General features: G+C 28.2%; 1 protein-coding gene across 3 annotated transcripts in view; it reads right to left on the bottom strand.

The window, feature by feature from the left end:
• Positions 1-2,009: 2,009 nt before the first annotated feature.
• LOC113795311 (uncharacterized) overlaps positions 2,010-17,296 on the bottom strand; it is a 34,756-nt gene continuing 19,469 nt past the window's right edge. Inside the window, exons 3-6 of one of the 3 annotated variants that reach the window (XM_075821644.1) lie at positions 12,766-12,969; positions 6,690-8,430; positions 3,437-3,537; positions 2,010-3,368 (exon numbers count right to left, since the gene is read on the bottom strand). In XM_075821644.1, coding sequence (XP_075677759.1) covers positions 6,698-8,430; positions 12,766-12,969 — 1,937 coding nt within the window. In that variant the 3' untranslated portion in view covers positions 2,010-3,368; positions 3,437-3,537; positions 6,690-6,697. The remainder of the gene's footprint in view (positions 3,369-3,436; positions 3,538-6,689; positions 8,431-12,765; positions 12,970-17,296) is intronic. The other 2 variants (XM_075821645.1, XM_075821646.1) reach the window with 2 other exon arrangements.

Below are 17,296 nucleotides of genomic sequence, written 5' to 3'. Positions count from 1 at the left end.
TTAGGTCTTTTCCAGAATATTTCATGATTTTTTGTCCAAAAATATTTGAGTTTTTTGCCTCAATATTTCATGGATTTTGCCCAGAAATACAAAAAAAGAAAAAACCATAACATTTTGTGGATGACGTTAAAACCCAAAAATGTTATGAATTTTGCCGTATATTTTACGACTTTATTTTTCTGTGTGTAAAAGAAAGAAAGTTTTCTGGAAAGAAAAATTAATTTTTATTTAAAAATAAATTTTTGTTTGAAAATTAACTTTTTTTTCCATCCCACCATCAATTTATTTAGCTACTTAAGCGAAAAAAAAGATAGAGAGATATAATGAACCAACCAAACAACAACAACAAAATGATGATCAAATTATTCAGAGAATCTTTACGGGAAAAAAGATTTTCCAATCCTTGGAGATTTCTCAAAATCTCAAATATCTCTATAGATACCACCAACAAAAAAGAAAAAGTAAAAATTCTTTCGTGCAACATCTCTCGCTCTCTATTGATTCTCTTCATCTATTTTATGCCGATAAATCTTTTTTGTGTTTTCCGTTTTTCAAAAGAATTTACCCAATTTATGAATTGGCAAACAAACAAAACAGAAAAAAATGGCTCGCTTGGGTCTAATCACAAACATACAATGAAAATGAAAATGAAAAAAGTGGAAGCAACGAAGAAGGAGAAAAAAATTACTTCGAAAATTTTTTTCTACTTCAAAAGTAATTCTGAAGTACATTTGAAATGTTCCAGAAATGAATGAAATTTTTTAGATTGAAATGTTTGATTGAGGGGGGAGAATTCAGGAGAGGGGATGGCCAATGAATAGTAATTGTTTTTTGTTTCTTTCTTTTCGTACTGAAAATTGGAAAAGAAATTTTGTTGTTTTGTTTTGATTGTTCGGATCTTTTCAATATTTGATGATTATCATTTACACTTGAAATTTTTTTTAAAAAAAAGAAAGAATCCTGCTTTTTTTAGGTTTTTGTTTGCGTTTGATTGAAATTTAATCCATCGATGATGATGATGATGATGAAACGAGCGATTGTTTTTGATGAGTAAAAGGATTAAAGAATGGTGAAATGTAAACAGATCATTTTTGCGATCAGATATGAGAGAAATTTTTTCACACAATTTCTGTAAAAAATTTCATTAATTTTATGTTTGAAAACTTTTTCCCGGAAATTTTCTCTCAACCCTCCCATTTATTAATTTTTCATTTTTTTTTTTTTTGTAATCGATCATCTTACACCAACAATGGAAAATATTCCCGGAAATATTTCTGTCCAATTTCCACCAAACAAAAAAAGGAAAAAATTACCATTTTTTCAACGTTCATTCATCGAGCAACAGCAAAAGTAATTAAAAAAATTTTTTTGGAAAAGTCCAAACAATTAAAACTTTAAAATTGGAAAATGAAAATTTGTAACAAATGAAACAAAAAAAATTCCATGACAACAAACGATCAACGATCGACCAAAGGACAACCAAGGGTTAAATGATTTTTTTACCTTTATCGATTGATAACTTTGCGACAAACAAACAAACAAACGATGATGATAAAGGTACCATCAAAAAAAATGAAATGACTAATGAGAAAAAGTTTCCAGAAACCAAAAACAAAAAAATTCATTTCGTTTCGAAAGTTTTTAAAAAAAATCAATTTTCTTCATTCATTAATTGCTGGAATTCTTATTCCGTAAATGAAATTTAATGAGAAAAAATGGGAAATATCTATGCAAAAATGAATCATTCATTCGGTTCAAAGACCATATTCGTTTGTTTTTTTCTGGAAGAAACTATTTTTTTCTTCGAAAACAACAGCAACAAAAAAGTCCATTTTATAATTGTTTTTGATTGATTTCAAGCTTGGTTGATTGATTTCAAGTTTGATTGATCAATCAACATTTGTTTCTGGAAATATTTCCCAACATTTTCCATCAAAAATAAGGTAAACCTCTTTGTTTCAAAGTTTTTTTTTAAATTTATTGAATTTATTTATTTCATAAATCATCAATGAAGCACAAGCAAGCAAAAAAATTTGAAAATTGAAAGATAGAAAACAAAAGCTTTGATGAAGAAGAAGAAAAATTAAAATATAAAGTTTTTTTCTTGTTGTTCTGAACATGCGCACGCACACACAATTATTGATCGATTGATCGATACATTTCAAAATAAATTGTAAAATAATAATAATGATGAACAAAATGAGATGAAATCCTTGGATGAAACGAAAACGAAAACGATACATTTGATGACATTTGACAGGAAAAAAATGAAATGAAAATAACGAGCAAAATGATCAATGATTCAATAATGATTAGAATATTCGATGAAATTAATAGAATGTTTTTAATAAGCAGTTGAAAGTTCTGTGTCTGTTGTTGTTTTGTGTTTTTGAGAATTACAAATTTGTAATTTTTTAAATTTAAAAATTGTAAAATAATATCTTGGTTTTATAATTGATGAATTGTGTGCAGGTGTTTATAATGTAATGTAATAATTGTATCATAATAATTTTCTGTTGTTTTTTGTTCAAGAAACTTTGCTGAGATTCCTAAACTTTGTTTGTTTGTTTTTTTGAAAAAAACAACCCCAAAAAAAAGTAGCTAATTAATTTGAAAAAAATATGATAATAAGAATTTTCCTAGAATTTTAAAAAGAAAAGTGAAAATCAAAATTTGAATAATTTTCTAAATATAAAAAAGTAATTGATTAAAAGCTTTTTTAAAGCATCTTAGATAAGTGTAAGTGTTAAAGTTTTGTAGGTGTGTGTGTGAAAGTGTGAAAATTGTAGCTAAATCAATCAATTAATCCAATATCGATTCCTAATTTGATTTGGTTTGTTTTTCAGTATTTTTTTTTCAAAAAATTAATTTTATAATTCGAATAAGAGGGGTGAATTGAATTTTTTGCTTCCATCTTGTTTCAGAATGGAATTTAGTTTTTCGTATATAATGTGTGTGTGTTTTTTGAATTGTAGCAATTTACAAAAAATTGCTACATTTTTTCAACAAAAAAAAATTATTGTTTTACATCGGGTTATTGGATGTGATAAAGAAAAAAGGTTTTTTGAAAAAACCAATTGTTTTGACAGATTGAATTAAGAAATTTGAATTTGTTTTATAATAATAATTTCAATTAGTTTTGTAACACAACTTGTTGAGAGAGAGAGAGATGGGAAATAAAAGTTGATACATTTTTGAGTCTCTTGGAGACCTGATTGATTGATTCCAAAAACAAGAAGTGTTGAATTTTCATAATTTGTTTTTTCCTAATGAATGAAATCGTCCGGAATTTAAAATGATATGATGATGAATGTTTGACAATCCAAATATTGAGTATTTTGTTTGTTTTTTAATTACGAGAAATGAATCTGAAATGAGAATGACCAAAAGCGTTTTGTTAAAAATTTTGTTGAATTTTTTCAAAAAGAAAACTCACCTTGTTTGAAAAAGAAAAAAATTGACCGGTTCAGTGACTGCCAGTAATGGGTGTGTGTGCGCGCGAACGTGAATTGTAGCCAAATCGTCAGGGAAAAGTTCCTTTGTAAATAAAAAAGAAAAGAAAATTTTAAATTTTAAAAGAAAAAATTTAAATAATTTAAAGTGTGAAACACACACACACATAAAGTCATTTTTAATTTATTCATTTTTGTTTAAAAATTAAAATTCATCACCATCATTCGAGTGAAAAACCGAAACAAAAACCTTTGACAACCGAATGATACAAAAAAAACTGAAAAAATTTCAAACATAAATTATTCCGACACCCAATGGATGGATGAATGGAGAAATCCATCCGTTTCATTAATTAATCAATGAAAAATTGGGAATTTAAAATTTAAATTTCAAATTTTTTAAGTGAAGAAAATTGTGAAATTTTCCATTATGATGATGGTAATGATGATCATCATAATTGACGATAATTTTTTTTTTTTGATGAGCCATTTTCGTTCAATGGCTAATGGAAAAGTTTTGTTTTTTATTTTGTCTCTAAGTTAATAAAATTTTTGAAAATTTTTAAAATTGAAAACTTTTTTTTGAAAGAAAAAAAATTTAATAAAGTTTCAAATCTCGGTTTTTCGTTGTTGCATTTTTTGTCAGTCAAGAATAATTTTATTTCAATTTTTTCTATACCCGATTATCTTGTTAAATATTTGAATCATAATTGGAAAAGTTTTCGGGAATTCTGTTTCATCATCAACCAAAATTGAAATCGAAACTTTGATTCGATTTTTGTGAAATGATGTCGATATTGAATTTGGTTGGTTGGTTGGTTGGTTAATAGAATTTGTGTTCATCAACAAAGGAACAATCAATGATTCAATGAAAAAGACAAAACAGATTTTTTGTTTTTGTTTTGGAAAATGAAAAGTTAATCATCATTAGATTCGGTACATCAACGATGAAATTGACTAAATTGAAGAATCATCATCATCATCATTTTATTTATTAAAAGTATCGAATTCGATTATAATACAGGCAATTTTGTTTTCCTGTTTGGGATACAGTGAAAGTAATTTTGGCTACTTTCCAATCAGGTAATTTTGATACAAATTTGTACGCATGCGTTACATTTTTTTTCCCAATCAAATTTAATGTAGCGAAATGATGATTGTGATTGGAAATTGTATCGGAAAAATCCCAAATTTAAATTTTTTGCACTGAATTCGATATCGATATTACTTAATCGATAATCACTATGTGTTTGTTTGTGATTGGAAAATTGAAATTGATAAGGAAAATAAATGAGAGCAAAAACAAAACAAAAAAAATATCGATCCAATTGATTTGGAACGATTAGATCGAAATAGAATGACTATAATGACAACAACATTCATAGATGCTGTAGAATATGCGCGTGGGCGAAAAGCTTATTTTTGAAAAAAAAATTCCTGTAAACTTTCCGAAAAAATTTAATTCGAAACAAATAAAATTTATGTTTCAAAACAAAACCAGAATAATAATAATTATTATAGAAAACAAAAAAAATATAAAACATTGACATAAATGCTGCTGCTACACAAAAAAAAAGATAAATAATTATAACAAGAAACAAAAAACAACAAATTCATGTAGCGAAATGTGCTAGAATTGCTACAGTAGCAAAAAAAATAAAACATATCTTTGTTTTTTTTTCTGGGATGATGATAACATTTTCAAATGAAATAATAATAAAAACGAAACGAAACGAAACGAATAGAATAATTAAACTCTAGAGAAAACAACAAAAACACTCATAAAAAAAAGAAGAGAATAACATTTTTCTCAATAGTTTTTTCTTTTCCCATTATTATTACACCGAATATTCTTTATATTCTTTTCATTTCATTTTCAGAATGATTCATTGATATTGGTTGTCCGTCCTCCCCGAATAATCAATTTTTTTTCGCGTGTGGAATTTATTCATTCATTTTGAAGCTCGTTATTATTATTTTATTCGTTTTCTTTCCCCCATCACCAAACAACAACAACAACAAAAAAAACAACTGCCGGTTATTTTTCATAAAAATTCTGCTATTTTTGCACATTTTTTCCACTTTTTCTTCTCATGCTCTACAATAGATCTCTTTTTGGTACTCGATTCCAGAATAACCTTTAGAATGCTAGAGAAAGCTGAAAAAGAATGAATGGATAAAAGCGATAAAATTGTCAACCATTTTTTTCAGGCAATATCCATATCATCGTCATACAAAATCCATAATTTTTCCAAATGTCATTTAGAATGGAATTTTCTTTTGGTTGCTATTTTCTTGTTATTCCCAGAAACTTTCTCTTGAACCAAAGCAATATTTCATCGGTTCATTTAAAGTTTATTACAATTATCAATTTTTTCGTTCATTCAAAACGAATGAAATACAAATAAATAATCAAATATACATAGAAACAAATCAAACAAACAAAATTATATTGATTTGGACATAAAAAAACGGTAAATGGCTTGTAAAAACATTATTATTACCATTCTCTCGAAGTTATCCTTCGTTATTACAATCTTATGATAGTTCATATTTGCTGAATGATTAAGCAAAATAATAATCTAAATATTGTTGAATTTGGAAATTTAATAGATTTGAAACAAACTTTGACCTTTCCAGAAAACGTAACCGAACGAATTCTGGAAAGAAACCGAAAATTATTTCAAAAATCATTTTTTTGTGTTCCAGATAATGATTCTTTTTGGTTCCAATCAGTTCATAAATGATATTTATTTATTAATGTTGTGGGCTACAAACAATGATCATAATGAACTTTTTCTGGCAACGTTCCCTCCCCATTTCTAGAATTTTGAATGAAATGAAATGAAGAATCCAAATAGGATGATTTCAAATTATTCAAAATGGTCATTTTCATTTTAGTCATATAAAAATACATAATGGTCATCATCATTTTTGATTGGCCATTATGTTGCTTGAAGGGGGAGGTGGTTTCATCATAATGATGATGATGATACCCAAGTGAACAATTTCATTGAAATCAAACCCTGGAAAAAATGAAGAAATGGAACAAAAATATTTTAAATGGCAAATTGATTAACTTGATTGCCATTGACATTTTCTTTCTCTCATTTTCAATAATAATCGATATTAAGAAATAATAATCGATTATGTGACTATCGATACTATCATTATTTTTTTGTTTCAATAATTGACATTTATATTCGTGAATAAGTTATAATTATTTTTTCAACTTACCAAATTTATTAATCGGATGTAGTGACTAAAGATGATGTAGCTGCTGCTGCTGCTGTTGATGGTGGTGATGATGATGATGAAACATTATTCGATGTTCGTCGAAATGCCGATGGTGTTCGGCTACGATTTATCAATGATAATGGTTCAGATGAATTTTGTTGCTGTTGTTGTTGGTTTGCAGTTGTTGGGGATGTTGGTGTTGATGATGATGCGGATGATGATGGTGATGATAATTTTGGAGGTGATAATGGCGATTTTGATGATAAAGATTGACCATTTCCACCATTATTATTCGAAGTTTGTTGTTGTTGTGTTTGACTATTTGGACTTTGATTATCATTAATTTCATTGATAACATCAACTGGTGATGATTCACGACTATTTGGTCTTGATCGTGATGGTGATCGTGATGATGATGATTGTTTAACATGATCATCACCATCATTATCCTTACCATTATCATTTGTTGATGCCGACGCTGTCGTAGAATTTGCCATAGTTGCCGATGTTGTTGATGTTACTGGTATTGTTGTTGTTGCTGTCGTCGATGATGATGATGTTGATCGATTATTATTTGGTCCATGAAGATTTGTCGGCAGTTGTTGTTGTTGTTGATTCAATGGATGATTCGATATAATCGATGCTAAATGTGATGTTAAATGTGCTGTCCATGCTGATTCTGTTAATGTTTGTGATGGATGATGTTGTGGATGTGGATGATGATGTTGTGAATTAAAATGACCAATATGATGATTATTCAATGATGGTTGATGATGATGATGATGTGCTGAACCGGTTGGACCGGGTGATAAATTTCGATTTTTCGTACCATTAATCGTTGTTGATGATGATGGATGATGCGGAGAAATGTTATTCGATGATGATATCGACGCTGATGTTGTTGTTGGATTAGTTGTCGATGATGATCCGGGAAATAATCCAGCAAAATAAGAACGTGGATGTGAAAATGCTGGACTAGCAGTAGTAGAATTTCCACCATAATGGAATGTTATGTTTCCATTTCCCAATGATGATGAACGTTGATTTGTACCAACATTATTAGCAGAAGCAGCAGCAACAGCAGCAAATTGTGACCAAGTTGCAGCGTTTTGTAGATCAGCAAAATGACTAAATGCAAGTAATGGATTTGATAATGAAGAAGATGATGGCTGTGGTGGCGGTGGCGGTGGTGGTAATGATAACGGTGGAGGTATCGTTACAATCGGTGCTGTTGATCCAAACAATGCGGATGCGGATGATGTTAAAGGATTACGATTCAAACCAATTAATGCCGATGGTAGTAGACCATTGGTCATTCCGGTTGTTGTTGTTGGATGATGATTAACATTTGTCAAATTTGATGGATGATGTATCATTGATTTTGCTGTCATCAGATTTGTAATCGATTGATTTGAATTTAATCGATCATTTTTATTATTTATTGTTGCTATTGAAGTTCTTAAATCACGATCATCATCATTATCTTTGTTACCTGTATTGATTATAACCGATGTTTGATTCAACATCATCGATGATGGTGGTGATATTGATGAAGAAGAAGAAGATAACGGCGATGATGATAATTTACCATTTTGTTTCAAAATCATTGATTTTGATGATAATGATGATGATGATGATAATGATGGTGATAATGATGATGTAGATAATGGTGGTATTGGTGGTGTTGTTATTGTTGGAGAAAGATTACCATTATTATTAATTATTAATTGATTATTTGATACTGAAGATAAACGAAAGAAAGAATGAAACAAAACAAGAAATATTTTCAATGAATAAAAAGTATCAATAAATATTTTAATAGAAAAAAAAGTGGAGATGGAAATCTAATTACAAAATGAATGTCTTTCCCTAAGTTTATTGTTTCTTTTCAATCATCAAAAATTTATGATCGATAATCGATTTCTTTCGCTTTTTTGATTGTAGCCATCATCATCAATCTTTCGATTGAAAAATGATTTTTTACTTGAATTTTGCTACAATTCCGTTCAAATATCTTTGTGGGTTTTTTTTTGTTTGAAATTTCCCGCAAAAAATGCATCCAAATGATTTGAAATTGATTTTTGTTTCAATTTCAAAGAATAAAATGTCCGATAACCAAAAAGATTTATTTTTAAACTTGTTACTTTCATAATCATCATTATCGAACCGAAAGAGTTTTCGACGAAAAAATTCCCGAAATTTTGAAAGGAAATTTTCCAGAAAATTTTGTTTTCCAGTTTTTTTCAAAATTCTGGTTATTTTTCCATAAACCATATGTCTTTGTGAATCGCACATATTGCCTGTCATTCACACAGACAGACAGACAAGAATTTTCTTTGGCTACAATTTTTTGCGCATGATTTTTATTCCGAATAAAAAATTTAGAATGTTCAAAGATGAGAATTTAGCCAAAAAAAAATATGAACATTTTATTTTTATTTTTCTTTGAAACAACCAAAATGGCCATGAACAAAACAAGAAAAAAAAATGAAAATTTTCAATCAACCAACCGAAACAATCCCAACGAATCAACCAACCGAACGAAAGATAAATGTGAAAGAACCGCCTTTCCAGTTAATATTTGAATGTAGCCATTTTTATTTCCCCTGTCTTTTCATTGGCTACATATTTATATACTATTTCTATTTATAAGGGGTTGTTACATGGATAAATTCTGCACATGTGCATAAAGAATCGTTATCACAATTTAGCTACAAATGAATTGAATACAAAATGGTTGTTTGTATGCGTGAAAAAAGAGGAAACTGTGTTGAAAAAAAAGTAAAAGATTGTTTAGTAGCGAAAAAAAAATGGAAGACAATTCCATCATGACAATGTATTCAAATTTGAAACAAAAAAAAATTTAAATTCAAATTGTTGTTGTTTTCGAAAAAAATAATTACAATTAATCCAATTTCAAAGTTTTTCGAATTGAAATTCATTATGTTTTAGCTTAAAACTTTGAAAATCTTTTAGAAAAATAAAGGTGTGTTCACTTTTTTTTGGATAATGAAATAATGACCCTACATACACTTACACACTTTCTAAATATACAAAGAAGAAAAACACCTAATCTTAAAGAAAATTTGTAAGAAAAAGACAAAACAAAGCTGATTTGAAAGCCTGTAGCAAATTTATAGGAATTTTTCGTATGCATGGCAATGATGATGATTGAGATGGATATACATAATAATAATAATAATAATAATAATGATTATTGTAAAAAAATTTAACATTTGATTTATGGAAATGACAATAAATTTTTTTCTCGGCAACAACAACAGAGTTAAAATAGTCGTGAAAATTTTCTTCTTCTTCTTCTTCTTCGTTTTTGAAATATAATGACTAACTAACTAGAATCACGCAAAACTATAATTCTAAATCGAATAAGAAATGAATATATAAAAAAAACAATTCGGCCATCGCCCAAAAATCAACTTCCAAAACAAAAACAAAAAAATATTTGAAATTGGCCGACAAATGACCGACAATGAATTTTTTATTTCAAACAAAAAAAAAATGCGCGCGCACATTCTTTCATATGTAAATAAGAAATGCCAAAAATATGGCTACATTAAAATAGTTTTGCCAATTTGGCTACATGTATCCACATCCACATATTGGATACATGAAGGACAAACACACACACACATCATATACATAGAGAAAACTTTTATGCAATATTTTTTTATTTATTTACAAAACAGAAAAAGAAAAAAAAACTACTGACTTAATTTCAAATATTCTTTATTATCATCATCATCATTCTCATTCAATGATGATGATGATGATGATAATTTTCCATTTGCGTTAAAGTTTTTTTATTTTATTTCATTTTAAATAAAATATATAAAAAAAAACAAACTATAATAATAATTTACGACAATGATGATCTTCATCGTTTCTTTTGCATCCATCCATTCTTTTTGTTCGTAAAAATAATAAAAATGCCTAACTTTGAAAATGGTTTTTTTTGTTTGGTTACCAACCAAAATAGTATTAAGTCAATGATGAATAAAAGAAGAAGAAAAAAGATGGTTTTTTTGAAGAAAAAAAAATATCTCATCATCAGTATGGCTATGTTTTGTTATTGTTGTTGGAAACATAACAACAACAACAATGAAACATTGATAGAAGCTACAATTTTTATTTTTCCCCTTCGTTTGTAGCCATGTTCATTATGATGATGATGATCATGATGAAAAACTTTTGCATTTTTCCTTGAAAAAAAAACTTTTTCTCTTCTCTCAATATTTATTCCTCTTTTTTTCTATCTTCTGGCTGACTTTTACAATAAAGAATTTTTTTTACGATGGATAAACAGCCAAACAAACAAAATGTAGTAATTTAATCAATTTATTTAGATGAATGATGTTTTTGGATGAATCCAAGATTATTTTTTTTTCTGCAGAATCTAGAGAATCATACGATGTGTATCGTTTTTGTATCCAATTTACTGCTACAACAAAGCTGCTACAATTAATCGTGGTCACATCGCATCCTGCTTTTTTTGACGAATTTTCCATTATCCGATTGAGATTCAGATGTGAAATCAGGATTTTTCAGAAAAAAATGATTCGATTTTAAAGCAAAAGCAATCAGATTAATGTCTGCGAAATGATTCACAGTTTGATTCATTTTAAAAAAACATTTAAAATGATGATTTTTTTTTTTTTTGAAAAAGATTGAACAATTTAATGATAATGACCTTTTTTTATATCTTTTTTTTTGCTCTCAGTTAAAATCAAAGATTTAATCTGGATGATTATTGAATGAATATTAATCACAACAAACGATAAACGAATTCAAACAAAACGAGCAAAGGTTTATCTTTTCAATGACCAAATCAATGTTTTCGGTCATTTTTGGTTGTGTAAGATTAGGGTGATGATGGTTTATGATCATATATAAATCCATGATGTTTTGAATGATGATCGTTAAAAAGAATTTTCTTTAAAACAACCATCTTTGATGATTCGAATATCCAAAATAAATCAATGATGATGATGATGATAATAAAAAAAAAGAAATTTCAAACACAGTCGGTGGTTAAATTATTATCATCATCATTGGATGATAATGAGAGAAGAACAAAAATATTCAATGAAAAAAAATTCATTGTCATCGACGAATTTGGTCATTTATTTGGATGTTCATCATTATCGTTGGTTTCATTTTTTCTTTTGCTACAATAAACGCTACATGTAGCAAATGGATATGGATTTTTTTTCTTCACAACCACCACCGCAAAAATACATAAAAAAAGATTTTTGTTTAAATCAAGGAAAGAAAAAAAAGAAGAATAAACCAAATATGGCTTATAGATTTAAAGATTGTAACAACAATCAACCAACCGACGGCCAAAAGCAAATCACTTGTGGTGAATTTGATGATGATAAGTGATTAAAAATGGATGCTTTTTTGTTGTTTTTTCCCATTTGCTGATCATTTTGAATGATGGCAGTAAAAAAGGGTGAACCGAAAATGCCTAAAGATTTTCACATTTTTGCCATAATATTAATGAGAATGATGATGGCTATAATCATAAAAAAATTCAACCAAGAAAGGTCATAACTTTAAGCAAAGAAAAACGATAGATTTTTGTTGTTGTTGTTGCTGATTATCCCAAAAAAATGTTTTCACAAATAGCTTTTAGGCAACCAAAATCAAAAGTTTCCAGAAAACTTTATTAGAAACACAGAATACATCATGATGATCGTCATCATTATGAACATCCTTTTTTCCCCCCTCAACTTGATTTAAATATTTTAAATATTCTAAACATGTAGCCATGTTGAATTTAGTTTAACGAAAGATTTTTAAAAGGAAAAAAATCAAACATTTTAAATGAATTGAATGTGATGAATATATAGCCAAAAAGCAGACTGACAAACACATTAACTCATCAACAAAACACACACATAGATCTTTTTCCCTTGTATCACTAATTTTGAGAATATTTTCGGAAATCTTTCCGGAATTTTCAGTGTTAAATGTGTCGTATTTTGGAAAAATTGGTATGAAAGATAATGAAATGAAATGGAATAAAGAAAAAAAATATCGAAACATAACGTACACATACCTTCAAGTAGAGCATCAATAACACGTCCTGGATCATATTTTTCACGTAATAATGCCATCAATGCATAATTACTAATATCTTCGATTGGATTTTCCATTAATTTTCGATTCAATGTATTACACCATAGTTCTAATTGTCGTCGATTATCATCGGTCATTGGTATTGGACTTGGTGCCATTCTACTTGACATTGATGCATCTATATCAATGGAATAATCATATTATTATTTCATTTGTAAAAGAAATTTCCCGTATAAAACATTGAAAAAATCAAAACTATGGATCTTGTCATCATCATCATCATCGAATTGAGAATTTTATTTCCCCTCAAAAACACACGGATCATTAATATGAAGGCGTGTTTTTGTCATCATCATCATAATGATGATGATAATAATTATTGTTTGTTTTTGTCATTTTTTTTGTTTGATCAAAGATTTCCCCTTGTTTTTTTTTATTATCATTACGTGCTACTTTCAACGTTTTCCTTTTTCTCCTTTTGGTTTGTGTCTGTGTGTGTGTTCTCGGGCATGGTGGTGGTGGTGAATTTTACCTATAATAATCACAGGTAGAAATTGTGTGAATTGAATGAGCAGAAAAAAACCTATTTCAGCACAAACACACACCGACAGCATAGGTCAAATGCCATAGGTTCATTTTGCTTTTGGATCGAAAGGAAAAATCTCCTGTAGTTTTCATAGTCTTTTTTTTCATTTGACATTGGTTTGATTCGATTTTGAAAATCCACTTCAGAAAAAAGTATCAATTTTGATTTTTAGAAAAAATCAGCATTTTTTCCAATGAAAAAATCATCATTTTTCCTACTGTCAGTGCCAAAAAACAGTGAGTGAACAAAAAAAAATATCCATTTATCAAATGTATCGGATTTATATCTTTCATATTGAAAAAAAACCAATTTTTTGGATACATTTCCTTGTGTGTGTGTGTATATATGTCAATGATGCTTTGATATTTGGTTTGAATTCATCAATCGATTGTATCGAATGAAAATTCGTCAATTCAGCAATTTTTTTTCTCCCAAATCACTGATGATAAATCCTTTGGGCACCCAAACAAATCAAACCAAAATCAAAAAGTTTTTCCCGATCAATCAATCAATTTGAATGAAATCTTTTTGTTTATTTTTGATCATCATTTCAGGATTCGATAAGCAAAAAGAAAAAATGTTTGATATGAACAGACGATCAAAATCGATAATTTTGATTGGTTTTGTATTGGCGAAAACAAAGTTATTTTTGTTTTGTTTTTTTCGCCAGAAAAACAATTTTTCACCGAAATTTCTGAGTTTTATCACCAACAAAAAAAGCCATTTTGTTTATCATTTACGGCTTTCTTTCTTCTTGTTTTTTATTTTTGGTTTTTTCATTTGCTACTTTCAATTTCGCTACAAAAAAAAATTAGAACATAAAGGATTCAATGGAAAAGCAAAATAAAATAAGCATTTTCTAGATGAAAATGGATTCGACTATTTTGTTGTTATCAATCAAAAATAAAAATATCAATCGTTTTTAAATTTGTTTAAAAATTGTAGCAAAACAAGACAAAAATGGAAAATTTTTTGATTGATTGATTTCGCTACAAATCAAAATCCACAAATCAAATGTATCGATTTTGATATCGATCAAAACTAATCATTGAGAATTTAATCAAATTTCGAAAATGAAAATCAGTTTTTTGTTGTTGTTGAAGGAAAAAAGTACACGAAAAAAAGATAAAACTCTGAACGAAAATCGTTAAATAAATTCAATTTAGAATATGCAAAAGAATTTTAAAATGGACATCAAAAGATTCAAGGGGAAAAAATATGCAAATATCCATTGGCAAAAGAATTACATAAAAATTCTGGTAACATCAAAATTCCTGAAGGAAAACATCATCATGGAATGAATAACAACAACGACAACAGCAAAACTGTCATGTTTAACATTGGACCCATAAAATCAAAGCAAAATCCACATCAACAACATTTATCTAAATCACAAAATGAAAAAATTTAAAAAAATCAAAGAATTTTTCCAAGGAAAAAACGATATTTTTTTAGGTGATCAGGGCAAAAAACATTCCAGTAAAATTCTTTTCGAAAAAAATTCTCAAATTTTTGATCCAAAAGAATTTATTTCGAAAAAATGAAAATGAAAATTTGCACTAAAAATTCATTCATTTAACCACTCGGTTCTCTCTCTCTCTCTCTCTCTCTCTCTTCTTTAATCTTTGTTCAGATTAGATAAGTTTGTTTTGGTTTGAACAATTGAATTTGAAGTATACTTAAATCAATTTTTTCTTCTCCATTCATTCCGTTAAACGCTGTTTGTTTGTTTTAAAAATTTTTGTCCATTTTTTTACTCATCATCATCATTATCATCATTATGATCCATAGAATGACCACAAAATCAAGCACTTTCTTTCTTTCAATGTTTGTTTGTTGTTGATAATGATAATGATGATGATTATGACCACCATCATCAAACTGACTGTTGTTGATTACATTTGAGCTAAATTGTTGTTAAGCTGTCAATGATTATGATGATGATGACATTGTTTTTGCTTTTCGCTAAGCTAAACGCATCATATTTAATAATAATGAGATAATGATGGACTGCGAAAGGATTCTTGTTGTTGTTGTTGTTGTTGATGGTGGTGGTGGTGGTGGTGGAAAAAACCACAAGCCATCATCATTTTTGGAAAAACATTGAGATAAAAATTCTTTTTGTGTGTGTATGATTTACACACTTGATGATAATGATTTAGTGGTAATTTTCAAACATTAAAAATTATTGATAAAAAGTTTTTCTGTTTTTGTTTTCTGTTTTGTTTTGAGTTTCTTTCAAAAATAAAATGAATAAATTTGATAAACCATTCTTTCGTTATCGAAAATGCTATTCAGTATTCTCTTCTCTCCCCCTCTCATATTGATGATGTGGCCAAATGATGGTGAGGGAGAAAGGAAAGGGTTAAATCAATAGATGATGATCCAAAACAAACTATTTTTGGATGCCAATTTATTTTCCAAACAAAAAACAACATAAAAACAAACATGATGTACCCAAAAATGATTACAATCTTTAACCATTTTCACAATTCGGGTAGAGAAGAAAAATTCAACCAGTCGTTATCAACCGAATCACCATCATCATCCGCAGCATCAACAGAAAAATTCATCGTTTTTTTTCTGCTGACTATCATCATCATCATCATCATCGTATAAACATGTAACGATCATCATCAACAGCATCGTCAACATTACAATTTTAATTTTCCTATTTTTTTTATAGAAAAATAACAAACGCCATATAAATATAATTAAATTAATTGCCCATAATTATTATAATGGACGATTATTATTATTATTATTATTGCTCTATGTTGTTGTTGTTGTAGCTTTGTTGTTGTTGTTGTTGCTTTTGTTGTTGTTGTTGTTGTTTAGATTATTATTATTATTATTATTATTATGACAGGATGTGTTTGGTTTGTAAATAATAATAATGATCAGAGATGAACGCGTATATTAGCTATCCTACTAGTAGTAAGCAGAGATAGCAAATATAGATTGAAGTTGAATGAAGAAATGAATTTAGATCGCGAAATGAATGCGAAACAAAATAAACAATGAATGCAGAATACAGGATATTCTTGCTTTTTCGATTCTTGGTTTTTTTGTTGGAAATTGACACGAGATAAATAAACTTTTTATTGCAAAATTGAGATGTTTTTTTTGTCTCGAGGATTCTGTTGGCTCCACGTTGAAGAAGAATTTTTCATTGTAATCAGTTCAATTTTTTCTTTTTGGTGAAAAATATTATTATCATGATTGGTGAATATTAATTTTTGCTACATTAAACAAATGAATGGAACATTGTTTTGTTTTGTTTTCTGCTTGTTTTTTTCCTTTTGTTGATGTTATTTTTGGTTCATTGATTCAATGCAAAAATAATTTAGATGTAAAACCCTTGTTTGTAATTGCCTGTTGTTGTTGTTGGTGCGGGTTATTTTTGAATGTTCGTTGAATGTTCTGAATTCTGAATTTTGCAAGTTAGTTATTTTCATTGGAAAACGTTACTATTCAATCAATTGTATCCACCATGAATTAATCACAGAAAATGAGAATATCTTTTTTTTTGGAGAAAACAACGATGGCAAGCTAATGATCGATATTAAATGTAGCAATTAAATATAGAAAAATGAATATTCAACATTTTCCCCTTGTTGTTGTTGTTGTTGATCAGAGATGCCAAAAAATTTTTATGGTTGTTTTTTCAAGGGAAGAATGGGAGAAAACAAAGGAAATTTGCAAAACAAAACAACCAAAATTATGGCCCAATAAATGAGACATATTTTGTTAACTACTACATTTTTGGCAGAATTCAATAGAGAGAATACAGAATTCACAGAATAATCCACAGAATAATGGATGAAAGACATTTATAGCCATTATGGGCCACCATTTTTTTTGTATCATCAAATTTATCTATCTTGTTATCTTTGTTTGTTTTCAGATAAATAGCCTG

This window comes from Dermatophagoides pteronyssinus, unplaced genomic scaffold (assembly GCF_027571235.1).
Source record: "Dermatophagoides pteronyssinus isolate colony J.1.1.1.1 unplaced genomic scaffold, Derpt_VIB-CSIC_2022.12 sq0012, whole genome shotgun sequence".
NCBI lineage: Eukaryota > Metazoa > Arthropoda > Arachnida > Sarcoptiformes > Pyroglyphidae > Dermatophagoides > Dermatophagoides pteronyssinus.
Note: the sequence above shows the minus strand (reverse complement) of the source record. Positions and strands in the feature narration are given on the sequence as shown.